At 36.1% G+C, this 23221-nt stretch overlaps 1 protein-coding gene and 1 long non-coding RNA gene across 2 annotated transcripts in view; one reads left to right on the top strand and one right to left on the bottom strand.

Annotated features, from left to right (window-relative positions):
* Positions 1 to 23221, top strand: part of SOX6 (SRY-box transcription factor 6) — a 399666-nt gene that overhangs the window by 213962 nt on the left and 162483 nt on the right. Inside the window, exon 9 of the mRNA XM_032444750.1 lies at positions 18647 to 18736. Within this exon, the coding sequence (XP_032300641.1) occupies positions 18647 to 18736 (90 nt within the window). The remainder of the gene's footprint in view (positions 1 to 18646; positions 18737 to 23221) is intronic.
* On the bottom strand, positions 4413 to 5523 carry LOC107314638. The gene is made up of 2 exons (XR_004307304.1): positions 5437 to 5523; positions 4413 to 4701 (listed from the first exon to the last, which is right to left on the bottom strand). It is a non-coding gene; the product is annotated as an uncharacterized LOC107314638 (long non-coding RNA).

The following is a 23221-nucleotide window of genomic DNA, read 5'->3' as shown; positions in this document are numbered from 1 at the left end:
ATTCAACTTTACAGATAAAACCTCAACTTTCCAAACTGCTGGGCCCAGCAGCTCTAAAACTGAGGTGTGTTTTGATTCAAGCACTGTACCTAAATTTTCTGACAGTTCTTTGAATGCTCCAATTGTGTATGTCTCTGTATCCAGCTATAAGCGCACAGATGTATAAATAAGTTTTGTGAATGTTCAGTGTACATGAAATACAGGAGTTCTATGTATTATTCCAATTCATCTGGGCAGTAAAACCCAGCTGTCATTATACTACACTTTCCCTCTTTCAAATGACAGTTATGAAAAGGCAGACTAGCTTTTCTTTCAGAGACCCAAAAGCATCTGTTGGTTTTCCTGTGCCTCTATTACACCAGGCTGAAGGTGTTGTTGATAATGCCTTCTGAACAACCTTCAGTTTAAACAAGGATCAAATTCTCTTTATTAGCATGAAAAAAAGAGAAATATTTATCGTTTGAACTGGATACAAGGTTCTTCAAATCTCATTAAATGTTTCTGGAGTCACACTGGTCAATACTGGTTCTTTTCCTCATATTTGGGGATCCTGTCTTCTCTGATAAGAACAAACCTGATAAATGCAAACCTGTGCATATTTCAGTGAAAAAACAAACAAACAAAAAACACCCTACTTTTTGTTCTGTCTATATTTATGTAAGCAATTTTTTATTTTTCTCTTCATTTTATTCAGTTTTGTCATTAATGTAGCTTAAGAATTGAATGGTTGAGAGTGATTTTTGGTTTTTGGTTGGTATTTTTTTTTTGTTGTTGTTGTTTTGGTTTGGTTTTTTTTGAGAGCTTCAGTAACAGAAAAGCTTACATCTTGGGAGAATAAAGACACCCAAACTATTGTTTAGCTGTCTAACTCCCTGTTACACTAATGGCAATTAGACACTTAAATCTTATTTAGATATCTGAATAACCTCGAGGATTTGAGCTACTAGATCTTTGTCTGACACAGTTCTTATGTGGAAAAGAGAATTAGGGAAGACAGTATGGAAACAATAGTACAGTGTAGGATTAATTGATTCCTAGGTGATTTGCCTGCCTGAATCTAGACAGCTTTTTGAAGTATCACAATCAAATGTTTAAGAAATTAGCCTCTATTCTAATTAATCAAATTTTGAATTTTCAGACATTGGGCAGATACAGTTGAATTTTCCAAAAGATGAATTAGAAAGAAGAAAGTATTTCATGAAGGCCAGATTCTGATTTAGTGAGAGTCACAAAAGAACATAAATTCTTTTTGTACCTTGTTTCCCTGTATGATTCAAAACAATTTTTTTTTTATTTTTTTATTTTTTTTGCATGGCATCTATGGACAAATCTGAACATTGCTGGATAAATTCCATTCAGAAGCATCTTTCTGAATAAGCATTTAAAGGAATGTCTACAACTGGGTTCTATGGCTTTGGTGGTTGTTTTTTTTTGTTGTTGTTGTTCGGTTTGTTTTCTTTCTAGTTCTACATTGTGCAAAAACTAGGAATAGTGAGCAAGAACTGTCTATTGGCCACTTTTGGATAACTAAATAACTAAATAACTAAAATGAAATTCAGAGCCCCACTTGGAATAATTAATTATTACATTTTCCAAGCATGAGTATTTGGGGCACCTCTTTTCTGTCACGTGTAATCATTTAATACTCATTATGAAATTATGGTCAGAATGAGCTTAATAACCTTGCATTGTGGTGTTTTCAATTCTGTTAGCTGTTACACAATGTTATTTTTCAAGTCATTTTTTAAAAAATTGTTGTTTGCCAAATTTTCCTGTTTATGAACTATTCGGAGATAATTGAAATTGCCTGTTTCTCACATGTATCCTATTCATGCCATCTGCTACCTGAAATTTGGTTTGGATACTTGCCATGCAGTTGTAAAGTGCTTTTCATTTTTATTTATTTCTTGTTGACCATATGTTGTGCTTATATTTGGGTTGCATTTAGTGTCATATGTATATCTAAAAAAGAGAAAGCATACATTTGTCTTGATGTACCCATTTTACAGTAGTTTACTTATTATCACCTGATGATGTCTCAAGCCCAAAATTTAATTTCATAAAGGTTGGTATTCATTCATGTTGGAAATTTAGAAGTGCTTTCTCAACTAAACTTAAAATTATGAAAAAGTTATAATAGCTGGGGAAAAAAAATCAGTGGTAGTATTGAATCTATTGGTATTGCAACATTTCAAAAGACATAAGTTCTTTAATAGCCACGTGAGATAAAACCTTATTTCTATCTGAGAAACTGAGGCATGAATAGATTGTGACGCTGATTTTTCCACTACTGATGTTTTGTAAACCAGTCTAGTTCACAGGAGTGTGGTGATAAACTCTGCTATTCCTTCATTCCCCTTTCATTCTAATGCAGTGGGCCAGACCAGGTAGTCATCCAGGAGTTAGCAGTTATTGCAGCTTCTGCAGGCTTGCATGGTAGCATTACAGTACTATGAGGTTTCTTTTTCAGATAGCCCAAGAATTGTTAGATTTTCCTTAGCATTAGTCAACAAAACCAAATCAGTGATTATGTACGTAGGTGTGTGGAATGACTGAGATTTGATTTGTTAAGATGTTTATCTTCTGCAGTGAGGTAGTATAATTTACTTCTGACTATGTCAGTGACGAGTAATGCTTTCTCTGTTTGTTTTTGGAAATAAATTTTGGAGCAAACCAACTGTTATACAGCCCTCAGATTGCTTCAGAAATGTATGTTTGTATATGTCTGTATATTTAATATACATTTTGCCTGTAATGAGAGGCTAATCAAAATGGCTGGGTATGTACACTGACTGCTCCTTCTCCTTCAAGAGTTCCTGCAAGCAAATTGTTGGAAGGAGGTCAGAGAGGATTCGTGGCTTCCCCTCTTGTAGCTCAGCATGTGCAAAGATCTGGCTGGCTAAAGAGGACTGCTAGGCTCCATTCCCAGACGCACTGCTGAGGCAAAGCTGCTCTGAGAGTCTTGCTGGACTCCTGTGGCAGTGATGCTGCCTCAAAGAGCTGTGGCATGCATTTCACTTGATGTTTCTGACTGCTGAGCTGTCACACTTTGCCAGAGAGAGAATGGAAGAGATGGGAAGTAGAAAGGTAGAGCTTCGGTTTGCTCTCCAAAATATTTGAAACTCTTGCATGCATATGTTCTGGAAAGAAATCCCTGAAGCCCAGTATGAAGAAATATTTCATTCTTTGAAAGCTCTTTAATTATTCACAATAATCCTTAACGTGGCTTCTGGGAGACAAGATTTCAAAATCCTGTCTTCTTTGGACTCACTGGCCCAAGCCTCTTGATCCTATTGCCCTGAGTTTCGCTGAATCTATACTGGGCTCAGGCAACTTCCTGAGAGCATGTCTGAGCAAAACGTGTCTTCTAGGCAGAAGATGAAAGCGGAGAAGGAGAAAAGAATGTGTAAACTTAAGGACTAGATATCTCTATGCAGTGGAGAAAGGTAACAGAAGAAACCAAAAAAGGGGACAGAAACATTAAGGGAGACAGAGAAATTTTTCCCAGTCAAGTTTAGAGTGTAAGAAGTGAGCATCTGCAGAAAAGATTTAGTCTTACACATGGCTTCAGTATTGGAGATCGCTCTGTTGTGTGCACAGGTCTCATCTTTCCACTTTCAGGTGTGCAGAACCCCAGTCCCTAAAGCCCATGTGTTACTTATGGTGATTAGAACTAATTCATATTTGCTCTCTGGCAGTTAGCCTGAGGTCAGCTGATAAAGGTGGCATTTTTAGCGAAAGGGCTATTATTTTTCCAGGCTCAGGGTTTACTGTTGTCATTTGACTTGGAAAATGTGGACTAGATGAATGGACTTGTTCCTTTTGTAGGGGATTACAATAACACACGGAAGCTTGTGAGTCTTTCTGACAGATGTGTTGGCGGCCTGCCACTGCATGAAGGGTGCGGCCCTGACTGACAACTTGCAATTATACGATGATGAATGGTTCTGATGTGTGTTCAAGAGAAAACCACTTTCTAGAAAGTGAAAGTCGTGCATGCGGTTCCTATAAAGTAAGACTTAAGAAAGACCCTAACTTCTATTTTTTGTTGGGATAACTGATTTGGATCCCCTTTTCTGTCAAACTTTGTCTGGTTTGGATAAATAAGGGCCAAACCAAAGTTTATGTGGGGAAATTTAGCTTTGGCCCATTTTGGCTTAAGAAATGCTTTATCTGCGTTTTTAGTCAAACTGACATCATCATTGTAGAAATACACATGCACACACACAGAAAAATACTTAAACATATACACATGACTGTGCAGTAGCCAACAAGTTCATCAAAGAAAATCCATCAAGCAAAAAACCACTTTTCTTTCAGGGGTATAATTCACCCATCAGTAGGCCTGTGTAGCTCATGCTAGCGTTAATGGGAGTTTCAGCCACACAGCAAAGACAGAATGTACCCACAGATAACTTACAAATGATCTCCTTCTTTACTAGATTTAGTCCAGATTTTTACAGCACAGTACTGTTAGAATCATAGCTTCTGAGCAACAAGACGTAGAGAAGGTCCAGTGTGGAGTACCAGTGATCTTGACCCTGGCAAGGTACTTCAGAAGATAGTTGATGTTTGTTGTTTTTTTTCCTCCCGGTGCAGGGACTGTATCTACTGTCTAGTATAAATTGTACAATTTCAGGGAGCTTTTGGGGATAACTTTGCCTGATAGAGTTATGATATTGTCAGTTAAAACTAGAACACCTGCAAAAGAAGAAAAGTTGGGCTTTTACATAAGGATATACTATCTAAGCAAGGGAAAGGATGATATAAATGTAGTGTTTAAAGAAAAATCTGATGTTTGCTTGATTTGAAAAAAGAACATTCTCTTATTATTCTTTTGAATGCAGAATTAATGGCTGACAGGTTCTTTACGTATGTCTTTCAGTTTGGTCAGTTCTACTGACTCTTCTTGTGTAACACTGATCTCTGTCTATTACAAAGAGAAGGAAGCCTGGTAGGACATGGTGATTTTTGCATGATTTAGCAGTGATTGAATCTTTTGATTTTACTATTTGTTTGTTGGCAATATTTGTTCTTATTCTCTGATCAGCTACTCAGTATGGCAGAAAGTTACACTTTTAGGGCCTGGGTCTGTCATCCATCTTGTGAAACTTCTTTCATCAGTGCAAATAAGATTAAAAAATACAATCAAAATGAGTAGGCAAATGTTATACTTATTTGATAAATATCTGCATTAAGTAAATGACTGTGGCAATTTAAATTCTTTAATCTATGTTCTGTGACTAATTGCCTGTGTAATCGTAGGTGCTGAGCAGGCCCAGTTAAAAATTTTTCAGAAGCAAGATGTTATTGTCTTTGTATCAAAGTTCACGTTTAAACGACTGTTTATAAGACAATAAACTCATTAAGAAGCTGCATTTTGCTGAGGAAATAAATACATTATTTCCTGTCAGCTGATAGGCTTTTGGACAGTACCTGCTCATGCCTGGATATGGGGAAGTTCACCTGAAGGAATTATTTTTCCTAAATCCAAAGTCTTCTCTGAATTGTTCCTACTTGCATAAATCTGGAAACTTCTCATAACTTGAGCAATCTGAGCAATTTTGTTGCAGAGAAAAAGAATTCCAGGTAGTTTCAGTGCTCCTGGAGTATACTTGCAGCTCTGGGATCTGCAGTGACTTATCTGCCTTTTGGAAAAGCTGTGCCTGTGCATACCACCTGCTCCCTTGATGTAGATTATATTTTCACGCTTGTTGACCACTGGCTTAGGTGGAGTGCTAGAAGTTGTACTGCTTGAGATTGTAAGTTAGATGACATTTGTAACTGTGGAAGAAAAAAGGAACAAAAGTAAACAAATTCAGTATGCTTAGACCAGTGAATTCTGGATGTTTTATGATTTTCACTCGGAGTAATTAAGATGATTCTTTATTTTTTTCCAGGACTTCCATTAGGAAGTGCATTAGGTCCTGTGAATATACTGGTAATAAATGCAGTCCTTGTCACAGACAGCTCTCAGTCAAGTCCTGTGATGAGAGAGAACAGGTGAAAATATGATTGGTGGAGAGAAGTGGGCACTGTAATGATGCTAGCATATTTGATACAAGAGCAGCAGTCGCAGTGAACCACCTGCCTAGCCATACATAAGGTGGTGTAAATTATACCTCACCCATAAATAAGTGTTTAAAAAAAAAGCTTTAGGAACCAGAGTCATGTAACTTGCTATGTTTGAGACTCTGCCTTCTTATGCCGAAAGTGCTCATTAATATACAAACAGTGTGAGAGTGCCAATGTGGGAGTACATCTTAGGCAGGTTTGCAGACTCAAGATTAGAAGGCCGATTGATTGACAAAAAGATTGCATGACTATCTAAGTGCAGTGAGTTCTCTTGTTAGTGTTAAAAAAACACATCCTAATAAGGTAATTCAAATGTGGAGTAAAAACAATGAAAAAGGGTAGTACATTCATTTCACCTTTAACATGTGTAGACACAAACTATATGGACCAAACCATGAGCATGTGGTGAACCTGGCAACAGCCCAAGCTGCTGCGTTTGCCTTGATAGAAACTTTTGCATTGGTATCCTGAGTTCCTTCAGATGAGAGATGGCCAAGGGACATGATTGTCCGCCCCTATTCAGCCTTCATGAGGCCCCAGCTGGGGTACCGCATCCAAGTCTGGGGCCACCAGCACAAGGAAGATGTGGAGCTTTTGGAGAGGGTCCAGAGGAGGATCATGAGGATGATCCAAGGGCTGGAGCACCTCTCCTTTGAAGTCTGAAGGAACTGGGCATGTTCAGCCTGGAAAAGAGAAGGCTGAGGGGAGACTTAATTGTGACCTTCCAGTATTGAAAGGGAGTTTATAAACATAAGGCAAATCAACTTTTTACACCAGTAGATAGTGATAGGACAAGGGGAAATTGCTTTACACTAAAGTCAGGGAGATTTTGATTAGACATTGGGGAAACTTTTTACCAAGAAAGTGGTGTGGTGCTGGAACAGGTTGCCCAGAGTTCATGGATGTCCCTGGAGGTGTTTAAGGCCAGACTGGATGGGGGCTTGGCCGTCTGATCTGGTGCTTGAACTAGGGGTTGGCAACCCTGCCTGCAGCAGGAGGGTTGGAACTTGATGATACTTGAGGTCCCTTTCCAAACCAGGCCGTTCCATGATCAATTGACTCTAGATGACTTAACAGATGACACAGCACATCCTGCTGTGACATCACTTATGAGCAGGCAGGGGAGGTGTGCAGGTCTGTTGATGAGACATGCTCTGCCAGGAGAGCACAAGGAACTGTGCCAGCCCCATTAGGACAGGGTGCATTGTGCACTCTTTTAATTGGTGAAGCCTGATGTGGAGAAACTCAAGCCCATTTTTTGTTCTCCCACTCTGTTATTCAACATGATTCCCAGCTAATTACCACTGTTTCCAAATCCAGTTCACTACTGAATGATTTTCAGTGAATGCGAAATTGTTCAGTGTTATCTCCTTCCTGGTCTATCTGAAACCCTGGTGTCTGTTCTTTACTTATTCAAGCCGGGCTCTGAAGACGTAAGTATTAAGCAATAGTTTTTTTCTCCTAGCAAAATCTGTAAATGTAGTGCACACATAAATCATCTCAAAGTCTTTGTGAAGAAGAAAGAAGGGTAGTTAGTATACCAGCTTGTGACTAAGAGTGTGACTTCAAAAACGTCATTGATTTATTGGCTGTTTAGCGTGAGGTGCTTAGGTCCTGATTCTTTTCCAGAGGACTTTGTGTAGAAGTTTATATATAGCTATATATATTATAGCTTCAATCTTAACACTGACTTTACATTGACACAGCTGCAGCTGTGAACGTTCAGCAATTCCTCAAATACAACCCCAGGTTTTTTTAAATTGAGCTCCCAGAAAATGAAGTACCATAAATGCGGCCCATCATTTCTCTCTTTGCAGTTCCCTCCCTAATTCAGTTCATTTCTTTAAACTTCTGCAATGAAACGTGGCCAGTGTTTGTGAGGACAAGTACCTCATATGCTCTGCAGCTCCAGTTTCTGCCTTTGTGTCGTTGTTGTCCCATGTGCTGAATGTAGCAAGAATCCTGTTTTGTGTTTAATTAAAAAAATAATCATCATCATACGGGGAACAAATTAGGATTTCCTGGAACACTTTATTTCTAGTTCCCCCTGTATCATTCCAGCACTTGACTTTGCTAAATAAACAATGATCTTTTACAAGGAAAGAAATTGGTGGCTGATTTCCAGATGTATATGTTTAAGGAAGTGAATATTTTCAGATACTATTCTTGAAATTAAGTATTTTTCACAGATTTATAATAAACCAGCTATTATTCCTGAAATATATATCTATGGCAAGTAACTTGTTGCTTGTGAGATTTGTAAACCTCCTAAGACTCAGTTTTCTGGGATTAGCTCAAGAAAGTCTTGTTTGTTCTGTATTTGTATTTATATAAAATGTGATAGATTAAGTCAAAATTTTAGTGGTATAAAGGAGGCCATAGAACTGATATTATCAGTGTATTTTAGTGTACCAGAAAAGACTACATCATCTGCCATAGAGATCTTCAGGAATGGTAAATAGAGAAGAGATTCCAGCTATTGTTTTCATTCCTTTGCATCCTGGTTTGAAGTCATTTCAAATCAAGAGCATATTATTTTGCTTTCTTTGTATTATACTTTACATACAAAAACGCTTAAGGGTTTGTCATGAAAAATTCTTTTTGTTATACAATTGTTTTAATTTCAGAATATTTTATGTAAGAGCTGAGTTCAGATTTTTATACACAATATTAAGAAGCCTTCAAGTCATTAAACAGATGTTTATTACTGCATTATTAGGGTAATGAGTAGAATATGATTTGGGAGAACAAAATAGAGGTCTTTTTGAATCATCACCATTTTGTTCATAAATCATCTGGTGGCACAAATTTTATGAGGAACATCAATCAGTTTAATAGAAATGTTTTCTTGCTTTCCAGGAAGTCCCCTCCATATCTCCCTGACCAAAAACTAACATGGTATGAAGGATCTCACCCTTTTATTTTTGTATTACCTTTTATTTAAGATGGTTTTACTCCTCAAAACTTTTACTATCATTTTCATAGCCATTTAACAAAATTTCTTCTTTACTAAAAGATTGGCATAGAACTTGATAGGAGAAAACATAATATCAAAAACACCTACTTGTGTTATCAAATCATTACTTCAGTTGAGATGGGACCCTCTGCTTGCTTCAGCTTGGGATGAGAAGCTGGAATAACTGTGCAGTGTTGAGGGAAAAGAAAATCTGACCCCAGATTCATCTTAAAAAGAGCCCAGAGTCTGGCTTTATGGCTAAACTGACATGCAGTCTGCAACTTCTTGAATTACTGGGAAAACTCTGTTTTAGAGGAAAGGCGCTATGTATTTCCAGAGCCTGTATGATGTGAGGTTAGTTCCAGAGCAGTTGAACAGACAGATTTAAAGATTAAATTCTCCTTAGTCTGAATAATAATGAGAAGGATGTCACTTCAACTCACAAGTGTTTGAAAAAAGTGGATACCAAAGATGAAAGTGAATTGTTTAGGGTTATAAAAGGATTGTGTCAAGGAGTTGGAGGAATGAGATTAAGAAAGAGCTAGACTGAATTTTGGAAGAAATTTCAAATCTGTTTTAGACTTAAGTAAACCTTGATGGAACTATGCTTGTGAGTTCTAACTGATATAATAACTCCATCTGTTCTTTTCCTCACTGAGGAAAAAAAGTCCATGCAGAAAAGTGTGTAGATTTGGAAACATGGAAAATAATATTTTGCAGTTGGCTTCCACCAGCAAAACTTTCTTCTTTTCCAAGGAAACAAGTATTGCAAAATTCTGTTGATTTTGTTACTTTGCAAATAAACGCATACTCAGAGACAGAAAAGAAAATAATCACTGTCCTTTGATATCCTTTGATAAGCTTATGTAATCTTTTGCCCAGGGACTGCAAGCAAATTTGCACTCCTCTTTTCCTGATGAGACCTGATTGCAGTGTGGAAAGCTTCAGACTATCTTTTGACAATACTATATCTTTGCTTGGGAAATAAATAGAGGTGCACGTACTTAGGGAATAGGTGATTACATATAATATACAGCATGCTATCATTGTAATGTAAATAAGGCAATGATGTATACTTCAGTGAATGCAGCCAATCTAACAGTAGAGTATGGCTTATAATGGATAGGAAACTTTAAGTGGAGGAATGAATTGTACGTGTAATTTTGTCACACTTAAAGGATATTTCTCTTCTACTAATATGCCAAAACACTGCATCCAAGCAATCACGCCGACATTTCAGAAAGCTCCCTTTGACATACAGTGTATCGTCTAGTGCAGTGTTCATGAAATTAACATTTTTTTCTGGAGTAATCACGTACAATTAAGTGACCAAATAGTTCTGAGGCAATACAACTGCATTTCACAGGAACTAAATATATTTCTTCACACGGATCCTGCATGTTTTAGTTGAGCCATCATTAGCATGTTTATAATGGTTCTAATTTAGCACAACATTTTCTGAATTTTATCCTTGAGTCATTTACAAATTGTTCATATTGAGTAAACAAAGGAAACAGATTGCATTTTATACTTAGTAATTTATCTGAAAGAAGAGGGGAGGGTTAATTGTCTGAAAGTTTTGCTCTGTTTGGGGAAGCGATTCTACTCTTGCATTGCTTGGCGCACAATGTCTTTTTCCCTCTGTTCTGGAAAAAAATAAAAAGGAAGGAAGAAAGAAAGGAGGAGTAAGTAAAATGAAAAATTAGGAGAAGGACAAGATTGGCCACTCCTAAATGGGAATGTGGAGCAGAATTGGAGCTGGCATGAGATTATCTAAAACAGTTGGTGCATTCCTTAATGATCAAGTGCTTGAGAAGTCCAGCTCTCTCTCACAGAGCATCTGTGTTGATGTTTATATCAGTACCCTGCTGTATGGGAAAAGCATGCTTTCTCTTGTTGCTTTTCTAAAAATAGTGTGGCATATAGCATTGTAAGAGTTATTTTAAGAGAACAAAAACATTTGCAAGGTTAAAGGTTCTGCTTTTTAATAAATAAATGAAAATAAAGGTCAGGACTGTATCTTGGCATATTTTTTACATGGAATTCAAACTTCTTTTTATGTAGAGTTTTACACAGAGCACAGTGTTCTGTGCAGATGCTCTTTGCACTGGAGAAGTCCTGTTGAAACAAGCCATCTTAGGCAGAATTGGTACAAGCATCAGACTACAGTTTTTCTCACTAGCCACATCATAGAAAGCAGGTCTGGAAATCACCCCCACAGAAACACATTCCAGTGTTTCTGTTTAGAATGTCTGTTGGTTCGTGCAAGATCTAGACCATTCAAGTGGTGCAAATGAATTCAGAGGAAAACCAGAACATTTTAATGCCTAATTATTTTTAGTGAGCTTGGAGAGTTTTAATTAAAAGTTAAGAGAGCTCTCCAAGCTCTTACAGTTCTAATTTTGTCATATTGTGGAAATCTTGTCACTGTGAAAAAATGTACAGCAGTTGGCAGATTCACTTGGTTCCCTGGTCTAAACAAAACTGTAGTGCTAGGTAGTCAGATTGCAGACATGCTGCTTTTGCAAGAAAACTTCTACTGTGGGCTTACTGCGCTTTTGCTTATAAACATAGCTAGGAAGACTTATTTGCACTACATGCACTTTTTGGTGTTTTTGTTCCTTTTTTTTTTTTTTTTTTTTTCCAAATGGAGAGATCTCAGTACTGCAGGTTGTGTTGAATCAGGAGCAAGTTGTGATTCACAATCAGAAATGTACTGAACAAAATGCCTGAGAGATAAGCAGTCTGTGTCGGAGATGTTACAGCCTAACTAGCCAAGGCAAAGATGTGGATAGAACCAAGTCTGTATGAGAAAAAGGAATAAGCAGTTGGCCATGATTTCTTAGCTCCTTTAGAACAGGAGCAAGTTATAGAATTTAGGAATAAATCCTTTGTAATTTGCGATAAATGTAACAAAAAGGATTAGCATATTTTCTTGTTCTAAATGTCAGGTAGCTTACTTTTGTGTTGTTACTGTACTTCCATTATCCAAGAATTTGGCTTTTGAAAAGTTATTAAATAAAAAACAAACCAACCAACAGCACTCCCTCCCCCTCTCAAAAAAAAACAACAACCCCACCTAACCAAACAAAAATCCACCAACAAACAGTTGGCAAAAGAAATTAGTTTGCTACCTAACAGCATGGCTGAAGTGCCTTGTATTTTAATTTTCTGTTAGACCACAACAATTAATTACTTTAGGAGAAGAGCATGGAAATTGAGAAGGATGAGATGAGATTCCCCTGACCTGCCTTTCCACTGACAATGAGATTGGAGCCAAACTGCTTATGAGCAAGAAACAGTGCAGTATATTACAACTATGGATTCTGAGCCTTCAGGCCGATTTTTGATTAGTTTTGTATTGTTGCTGTCTCTCTCTTTCCCACCCCCCCCCTTTCTTTTTCTTTTTCTTTTTCTTTTTCTTTTTCTTTTTCTTTTCCTTTTCCTTTTCCTTTTCCTTTTCCTTTTCCTTTTCCTTTTCCTTTTCCTTTTCCTTTTCCTTTTCCTTTTCCTTTTTNCTTTTCCTTTTCCTTTTCCTTTTCCTTTTCCTTTTCCTTTTCTTTTTCTTTTTCTTTTTCTTTTTCCTTTTCCTTTTCCTTTTCTTTTTTTTTTTTAATTTAAAGTTTCTTGAAACAGAAAAACATAATTTGTGTTTGAAAGAAGAAAATAAGTAACTATGGCAACAAAGAATCTATTTTAGTAACATTACAAAAAATTTACGTCCTCAAATGAAAGAAAGAGCAACTCTGGAAGTAATGCCTCTTATTTTCTTATATTGGCCCACAGCATTAGAGGTGGACATTGGTGGTATGGCAGTAGAGGTTGAACCTTCCCACCTATCTTCTGTTAGATGTTGTTGCTGTGTGACAGATGGCAGCAGAAGGGCAATCTGACAGAGAATGGTGCCTGACATGGAAGTGCAGATGAAACAAAAGATGTTTTTTGAATTCTACCATTAATTGAATTCTGCCATGCAGAAAAAATGGCACCTATTGACATTCACTGACACTTGCTGAATGTTTACAGAGACCAAGCAGAAAATGTGAATGTAGTGAAGTTATGAGTTGTGTGTTTCAGCAGTAGCAAGAGTGATATGAAAGACAAGCCACATTTTGGATAGCCATGCAGATTTTTACAAGCATGACATGCAGGCTTTTGTAGCTGAGAATTTTCTCTACCAAGCAGTGTTATTGGGCTCTTTGCAGCTATTGTAGTTTCCAATTAAATAAATAAGAGGCATTACTTTTGGAGCAACCTACATAATAAAACCAATGGACCTAATCCTTTAGTTAAGTTTTTTCTATTCTGCACTAGATTTAGCACTCTCTGAAGGTGAACAGTAGTTTGTATTCTTGAGGTCCAGATGGCAAGGCTTAAGCTTTGTGAGCTTGAGAAACACAGTGTTACTTGAGGTGTGGAAAGTGATATGGAAATGCAGAATAGGGAGTGTGGCAACAAAATGCTAGGCACTGTAATGTTTATTTGAGGGTTATTTGATTTGGGGGGAAGAAAAACCTGCTCTTTTGTACTGGGAATCCACTGTGGTATGCCTTGTAAGCACAGAGATGTGTGTCCCTAGGTGTTCATAATCTCATTTAACATTCATGAAACAGTACCTTTTCTCTAACAAGAATTTAAATTTAATTTCTCTAACAAAAATAACAAGAAACAAAGATTTCATAGGTGCTGACAGGGTAAGTCCACTTTTGCTGTTTTTTCTCATGATTTAGGCTTGATCGATGCATTTGAACTCACTTGACAAAGACTGTTCTGAAAGACACATTTTCTCCTGTGGAGATGAAGGCAAATAAATGTAATGAGAGAATGTAAACATAATGCTTAGAGAATAATGAATGTTAGTGGGGGAGGAGCTTGCAAATTGTAATTTAGTCTCAAAGCTTGCACAAACATTCTCTTCTCACGTTTAGCGGAGACATAGATGCCACTGGTTCCAATACTGTTCTTTTAAAATGTGGATGGTAAGCTTCTCCTCCTTAAGTTGAGCACCTGATCATGTTTTTGAACCGTTTCCCTTGTAGGATGTCTGATTTCTCTTCTAATTCCTCTACCTTGTCTTCTCCAGGGCCTTTTTCCAGGCAATGTAACAGTTCAAATGCATATAGGAAAATGTCACCTATACCTTTGATTGAATTATATTTCTGTATTGTTTATGAACTTGCTGTGCATTTGCAATCATTATTAATAAATCAACATGCTTTTGTCTTCTGTCACAAAGTAATGTATATATTCAAAAAGAATTGTATGCAAAACAAGTCATGTTTTAGAACTCATATCATTAATAATTATCAGTTTTCAGTATTGTTACAACATGTTTTCAGGGAAGCTTATTATAAAAGAAATAACAAGGCACTGCACAGTAGCAAGAATAAGACAGTTCAGTTGATCGCTGGTATAGGTGTTATAAATATGCCAGTCTGTACTATAGTGTTTTATTAAGTCTCAAAAAGTCAAAGCTGATTTGAAATAATAATGTCTGACAGTCAGTGCTTTGAAGTTTTGCTGCTGCACTCTCACATTTAGGCTTTCTTTTATGTATGACTTTACCATAAAAAACAAAAACATACACATGGCATGAGCACTTTTTTTCTTATCTGTATTTCAAAGAAAGTAATAAGAGGCTACTTCAGTGAATTAAAAGGGAAAAAACAAACAAATAAAAAAGGAACCCTCCCCCACCTCCCAAATCAGTGAGGATAGGTGCAGGCCATTGTGAGATCATACAGTATTAGTGTAAGAGAAAGTTGCTAATTTGTTGAAATAAATAATAATAATAATTTTAAAAAATTACAAAAAGGAAGAGTAAGGAAAAGACAAGAGGGAAAAGCTATCCTTGATAGGAACAAGATGACTTTCATTTAGTTGGAAGAACTTGAGATCTTGGCTGTGATAGCTAACACACTCGTTCTTCATCACCGGTTGTGCTACAAAGAGCTGGATTCCATCCATTCCATGACTGATTGATTACCCAATGGACAAATGTTAATTCTTTTCATTGATGCTTTGTCATTGTGGAGAGATCCTTTTCATCTAACACCTAGGCTTTTTTTTTCCCTTGTCTGTCTTTTTTTTTTCCTGCTTATTTATCTTTTAAAATCCTCATTCACCTCTGCTAAGCTTTTGTGTATAGTAAGATCCTCACAGCACTTTAAAATCCTTTACAATTAAAATTGCTATCTTAGTATGTATCAAAGTGTGCTATTAAATAACACACATCTATTTCATTTAGTCATCTCACCCTAATTGCTGTTAACCTGTTTGCTGCCCTCAAAAGAAACAATAGGGGAATATAAAGGCAAGAATCTCTGTGTTGTTAATACAATAAATTCCTTCAGTGCAACTTATGTGAGTTTGATCCTACACATGTCAGTACAAAATATTCTACTTTGCAGCATAAACTCAACTGTGGTTTATAAAGTCAGTGAGAAGAGCTAAAAATGTATAAATGCTAATTTCTTTGTTTCTTTTATAATTGCCTTCAAGAATACCCCTGAATTTCACAAGTGCTGGGATCTGCAAGGTTTTATACTGGTTCTGAAGCAGAGTCTCAGTGCAGGGAGTGATGCAGTGCAGATGTGAATTCAGGCTTCATCGATGTTCAGTGCTGGATTCTGAGTCGTTGTTTGGTTTCTGTAATGAAACAAATCAGAAAATGAATCCATATGGATGAAGACAATTTACTGATGTCAGAAGACATCTCTGTAGATTTTATATCTGTGTAAAAATTAATTTTCAGCACACAAAGAAGAAAAAAACCCTTTCTTATTCTCAAACCTTTTCAAAATGTGTGTTTGTGAACACTGAATACAAAACTTGAAGGGAGATGTGCCTTTCAAGTATAAGCCTTTATATTTAGGTTTCTGTCTAATGCAAAGGACCTCCAGAGAGCTTGAACATACACCACAATTTTAAATTCTAAAAATTATGCAGGATAACCCTGGTAATTGAAAATGTACAGGAATTTTAAAAAAGCTATTTTTACAGTGTTACTAAATGCTCGTTGCGTGTTCTTGTAATCTTCCCAGTAACTGAATACAATGCTATAAATTGTGTGGTCGGAGATGTGATGTAGAATTTGAACAGCATATAGGTGTTGAAAGCAAGTCTTAAATATTTTTTTCAGTCTTTTGTCAAAATAAGAATTGTAAGTAGCAACATGATTATATCTTTTCCATTCCAGCTCTTTCCTGTCTGTCTTTAGAAATATTCTCTTTGCCCTTTTACAGTATAGTTACTCTATGGATGAACAAGCATATTCTTGGGCAAAATAAGACAGGGTATAAAGTAAGTGGTTCCAAAGGAAGCATTTTACCAACTCTTGTGATATTTTAGAATCGTTTCTCTGAAATGTAAATGATTTTCCACATTTGTATGAATTGAGGAAAACAATTAAGTTAAAAAACAGTAGTTTATATAACCTATAGCAAACATTACAGTAAAACTCCAAAGCTCCTTTTGTCGTTTTTTTTTCCCTTAGGGATGAGGGGTCTGAGATTTTGGAAGGGGAGAAACGAAAACATCTTTTTAAACTAATGGTGGTAACACAATTAAAAAAAAAAAAAAAAAAAAAAAAAGACAAATTATAATGTTCTATTGGTAATTGATGTTTATTTCTTGATACTTCTTTTATCAAACAAGAACTCATAAAAGTAATAAGTGCTTGTTATTGTTAAAAGTTAATTGTTATTATATAACAAGTATTTTAACACTTCCTATTGCAACTTAGAGCTCCTTAATTTTGTCACTTGCATATAAAGATATAATTAGTAAATAAATTAGCTTTTCTACTGAAATATTACTTCAAAAACGTTTATGAGCTGTGTTGTCTTTACACAGAGGCTTGCACAGTGAGAATGTGTTGCAATTAAAACCTGATCTTTGATCTTGTGGTGGTTACAGTTTGGTTTGCTTTCAACTGGTTTTGCTTTTTTGTTTCTTTGTTTTTTCAAATGGGTGATGCTAATGTGATCTATTTTCAGCTGAAACTATTTGAATCTTAAAACTTAAGCAGCTGTATGACCTTTTACATCTCCCTAGACCTTTATGGCTTCTCTGAATGCTTCTCCTCTCTGATACTTTTTGGACTACCTCTGATCTGGAACACACTGTTTTGTACTGTATTGATGCTATTTCTGTTGTCACTCTTCATCTGGGCTTTTTGCTTTTGTTGTTACTTGTGTGAGTGATTCTAGTGGGACTGGTGACGTGGAAATTTGAGCCAAAATTTGGCCTTAATCTGTCAGTAACTTAACAGAAGATACAATAGGCTAAATTCTACCTTCTTGTTCACCCATTTGTCAGTTCTCAAGTGGCTGGCATGCTACCAGTGCAAATGCTGTCAAAATTTGGGAAGTTTGGAAATCATTTTGTGAATTGATTTCTTCTTGATGCAAATGGCATCTTGCTTTGAGGATTTCTAACAAGCTAAAGTGTGAGGGTAGTCTCAGTGTATTCAAGTAAGAACAATGTGCTTGGCACCCCCAGGGTGGTATGTGGTTTTACAAGGAGGGCTCTTTGCAAAGATTCATTTCAGCAAAAGTGCTTAAATAATGCTCTTCATATCTTGATAAACTGAGCCTGATTGATTCCAAGGATTTTAGCATTGGCTTTGTTCATGAACCTTTCTACAAATGAAAGAAATGCTTGATGTTTAAAGGACACTTTATTATTACTAATTGGGGAGGGAAGATAGGTGCTCAGTTGTGTTGAAAGTTTTCTCAGTAACTATTAATAAAGCTGAACTGAGGTTCCTAAAATCATAAAACTGAATCGTGACATTGCCATAAGAATACCCATCTTAAAAATCAACTGGATTGTTATGTATGATTTTGACTTAAGAGTCAGTTCAGTTTAAGAATTGAAAAAGCCTTTGAGATTTTAGTGAAGTGTCTGCTACATTCGATATCTAACTTTGTAGTGGAATTGCGGTCTGAACACATGAAATTTACTATAGACAGTCTTCTACTTGCTCATAAGTGTAGTGACTTCAGTGACAGTTTTGCCTAGTGAAGGCCTATCAGGCTGGGACAAAATTTTGAAATATATTCTGAACTTCAAATTATGAAAGCAGATCTTCTAATCGTTGCATGTTGTTTATAGTGTACTGAGAAAATTTCTGATACTGTGAACACTGAATATGTAAAATGCTTTTGTAAATTCCATGGAGATATTATATGAATAACTTTTGCACTGACATGGGTATAAAAATGGGTTTCAGATGTCACTGTGTGCCAAATTTCCAGAAAACCCTTCTAAATCTTCATGTATAATTTGGAGTGTACAATCATTCTCAAATGAAAAAGACAGAATTTGTATATACATTGGCAATCTATGCATGTAAATTGGCAGTTAGCATGCATAAATCCTGAACAAATTTTTTCTTTCAATTAGGCTCTTGTTAAATCCATAGTAACTCCATTAACCTCAGAGGAATTAGTTCAGATTTAAAATGCAGTTAAATGGGAACTCTGGTTACAAACTGATTTCCCTTTGAAACTGTGGTCCAACAAGAATAAGGGGAAAGGCTTTAAATGAAGATGGCACCACTTTTCCTGATGCATAAGAATATATTTGATGTTTCTTCCTTTTTTTGAACAGATTCATCCTGCATGGAAAAACTACTCTCTAAAGACTGGAAGGAGAAGATGGAAAAACTAAACACAAGTGATCTCCTTGGAGAAATTAAAGGTATCTCACTAGATCCAATTTGAAACATTTACACATATTTTTTTTAAAGTGGGTTGACTCGCTCTCAGAAAAATAGTAAAAAAAAACAGTCAGTTGCAAACACTGGGTTAGTTGCATTACTTTACTGACATCGCCTACATATTTCTGTGACCAGAGGAATAAACATCTTCAAAACGTGGAGCTACTTGCTCTTGGAACTGTTTCTTCCTGGTTGCATAAATCACTTTCAGGATATAAAAGGGTAGTCATTGTGTAATTACAGTTCTGAATATTCTATTCAAAATAGGATAAAAAAATTTATTTTTTTTTTTTTTTAAATATTTATGCTATTCCTGGGGAGGGAGAAGCCCTGGATAAAATTCTGGACCCACTGAAATCAGTGGGTGTTTTATTGCTTATGAAGACAAAATGTAACAGTATTTTCAAGTTTTGTTGTATCAGCACTCTAGTAAAAGTGAAACTCTTTGACTATTAAGAGTGTACAGAAAACTTAAAAGTGTTTTTTCCATACCCATCAATATGGATTTTCATTTTTCTTTTGGAAAAGAATTTCAGTATTATTGACTTAGAAGCAAATTTTAAAGGTGATGCTTGTTTTTTTTTTCCTTGTACTGTAAGAAAGGCTCAGAAGACATTTTTGAAGAGCACACAAGGTACCTAAGATTTATTTCTTTTCACTGGAATATTTTTATTAAATATCAATTACAAATATGTGGAAATAAAGAATAATAACCATTGTATTAATAAATCCTAACTAATAGGGGAAAAAAAAGATACTCTTTTATGACAGTAGAAGCTTAAGGCTTTAATTTTCCTCTAGGGAGGCTTAAGATAGTTCAATTTATTTTTTTTTAAATTATGTAAAGAGTTGGAAGACTAGCCCTTTTCATTAAATAAATTTTAATTGGTTCCTGCAACTAACTCAAGATCAGTATCTGTTTGGTTTGCCTGTTGGATATTACTTGTAGAATTGAGACAATGAGAAAGAGACAGGTAAGAAATCCTAGAGGAATGTAAGTGGCAGAAATATATTATACAGTTTTACAGAAATGTGTTAAAAATTCTCAGTAACAGATAAAGGCAACAAAATTTTGTCTCGACATGACTATTTATTTAAAGCTGTATTGTCTCTTCATAATGTGGAAAACCTTGAATGCTGGTTGGTCCATTAATTGCACAATATAGCTACTTAGTCTCTAAATAGAAACTGCTTGAATGGTATTAGTGAATCAAAATTCAAAGATCTGGGATCTCTAACAATGCTGGATAATGTTATTTATTCTTTTAGATGGCACAAAAACCTTTTCCATGAGCTTTCATCTGTTAAAAATAAATAAAAGAGGGAGAGCAGTTCTGCATCTATGTTATTCCTCCTATTTTCTTAGCATGTGTGTTCACTGCAGAGTGAACTGGCAGTTCTTGCTCCAAACTGTCGTCTTATGTACCTATAAAGCTTTCTTACTCACACTTGGAAGGATTTTCAACTCATTCAGATACTTTGTCAAGGAGCATAGCGTGTTATCTGTATTAAAACAAATTACCTAATTCACCACAATTTCATGAAAGCAGTCATTCGGTTAGTTTCACAATTAATGTCCTGCCTCTAATCCCTAGAAACTTTGCCTTATATTTGCCTTATGTGATTTTAATGTCTGCAGTATTCCTTTCCATTACTAGGTGACTTCCAGTAAGACTCAATACTGAATCTTTGCTAATGTAACTGCAGTTTTCCTGATCTGCCAAATGGACAAAAAAATCCCAACAACAACAACAACAACAAAAAAAACCCAGACACAAATGTGAAGATGAATAACGATTGCGATTGCTGTTTTGTAATGCTTTCTGCTTACAGTATCCAAACCTCCATGCAAATTTAGGAGAATAAAAAAAGATGCAGAGTTAGATAGCAGAACAGTGGCAGGTCTGAAGGTGGACTCCTCTATGCTTGCAAGCCAGTAGCCTAGCCACTGTCTCCAGGCTGGTTAGTTCTTTACTACTAACATTGCTGTTACTGACCTAATTGCCTCATATTAACTCCTAGTAGCATTTGTCTGCCTTAAATAATCTCAGCAAGAAAATAAATTCAACCAGCTAGCCAGCAGCAGTGAGAAAACCAGATACAAAAAGGAAAAAAAGGAAAGCACAGGAACCAGAGAGATGTTTTAATCTACCAAAAGAAATGTAAATTTAAAAAACAAATCTTTACAGTGTTCAATGTGGTAGATTTCCAAAGTCATTAAATTAATTTTCGTTGTTCTGAATGAGTTTCCAGTTAGATAATTGGCATGCTAAAGTCTAAAAGAACTGTTTCTTAAAATGTATCTTCTCTGGGATATCAAATATCTTGCTTCTTAATTTTCATTAGAATCTAAACCAATGCATTTAACTGGTGGATGTTTTTGGCTTTTGTGCAGACTTTCAATTCATATTACTGAGAGAGCCTAACTAAAAGACGAGTAGCAATGCAGTAAATTAGGTCATTAGGGAAAAAGTCTTGATTATATGAAAGTGAGGTGTGGTCCTGTGAGGAGCTGCTCTTTGCACTGACTGTTACTGGGAGTTGTTTATTTAAGAGAGAAGGCGTTGTTCTTGCTGTGGATAACCTGAGCACATAGTCTTCCTCTGTTTCTGCCCGACTACAGCCCTCCCCCTCAAGTGAAAGACTTGCATCTTGATTATGGAAAGGCAGTTTGCTTAGAATCAGTGCCAGAAAAAGGGGATGAAAGCAGGAAAAAAAAAAGTACCACTGACACAAACTGTTTCTGTTTGTATTCAAAAAGCACATAGATGAGAAGTAAAATAATTGGCTGAGAGAAATAAGTAAAAATGGTATTTTCTTGTTTTACCTCCTAACACAATAGTGTTAATTAGGATATAATTATAAGGTCCATCTATTAATCCAAACAATAGAAGCCAATAGAAAAGTAGCGAACAGTGACTCATTTATTTTTTCTCGAAGTGGGATTGTTCCTGTTCACAATTAGTCTTACATAGTGTGCTTCATTTATAAAACTGCCTTTTCTGAGTGTCCTTACTAGGATTTCATTTATTGATAATGGTCCAGATTCTTCCTTGAATTCCAGCCAGACAAGCCATTGACTTCAGGGAGGTTGCATGAAACTCTGAGGAGCGTTTGGCAGAATGCTTAGTAGCCAAATTCCAGTGGTTAAATAAGTCTGCTTGTTCATTTGATATGTTTATAAATGAAACACATAGGTCAAATTTTCAAAGGTCTGTGAAGCCACTGAGCTTGGTTAAATGACTTGCTCACCTGGAAAAAAAGAAAAAAGCAAAAAAACCAACACAGCTGCCCTTTGCAAATCATTTGGTTGTATGCTATTTGCCAGTGTGTGCATGCAAATTCATTTGTTTAAGGTATACAAGCAATTTATTAGGCTTATGTTCAACTTCTGCACTGTTGGTCTTTCAAATAACAATTAGCAACAGGAAATGCTTTTCATTTTAATTTTCAGTATCGTGAAGTTGAATAAACATAGTGGTTTAGGGCTCTTCTGAATTTCTAGGTATTTGGGTACACAGAGTTCTGCACACAATCTTCCTCTGCCCTCGCAGCTTGCATTTCTGTTGCTCAGATATCTAGTTTTCCTTCAGCAGCAGTGTCTAGGCAGAGTACCATCATTTATCACCATGCAGAGTCTGTTTTAAGTTTTCTGTTTCTGTTTCAAATATAAATCATTGAAATATCACAGTCTTGCATGCATCAGGCAGTTGTCCCATTGAAATAGCTCACAATGGTCTTTCTCAGCATGCAGGGTCTTTGAAGATCAAATAAGAAAGGTCAATCCTTAAGTAACTTCAGCAGTGATGTTCTTGTGAAAGGGTCAGAATTGGTCTAGTAGTCTCACAGAAGAGTGGCTTGTGAGTCATCGGCTACTGTGTAACAGGGTAGTTCTCTGATTTACATCAGTGGTGTTTACAACTGGAACTCTCAATATCTATAGGTACCGTGACTTGAATGTCACTGTCTTTGTACAGTATCCTCTGTTTCAGGAAGGACTGTGATAGACATTCATAGTTTTATCCAATATAACCAATGCAGAAGTCTGTTTGCATGATTATTTGTTCCGTCTCCTTTCGTATTTGTTATTTTTTGTTAAAAAGAGCCTGTAACTCCTATTTCATGTGTCATGTACACATTATACATATTTAAATACTTCAGAATATTTGCATAGGTGAGGAGGATATTCGTCCCTGGTATTAGAACACCAGGCAGACTGAAGGAGGTGTTTTCTAGGAGCATTTTGTGTGTATGCACTAATATCTGGAAGAGAACAGTGAGACACAACCATTTGAATCTGGCAGTTTAACACTATCCATTTCTGTGATAGTCTTGGGAGAGTGTTCTGTGTGAGTGAATCCTCAAAAAAACTATAGTTTCTGTGATTTTAGAGTGAAGTAATATTTTTTCTTAAAACATGCAAGATTTACAAAACATTTTCAATGCCATTTGAGCTTCTATTTTGT

The sequence above is a fragment of the Coturnix japonica genome, chromosome 5, assembly GCF_001577835.2.
Source record: "Coturnix japonica isolate 7356 chromosome 5, Coturnix japonica 2.1, whole genome shotgun sequence".
Classification (NCBI taxonomy): Eukaryota; Metazoa; Chordata; class Aves; order Galliformes; family Phasianidae; genus Coturnix; species Coturnix japonica.
Note: the sequence above shows the minus strand (reverse complement) of the source record. Positions and strands in the feature narration are given on the sequence as shown.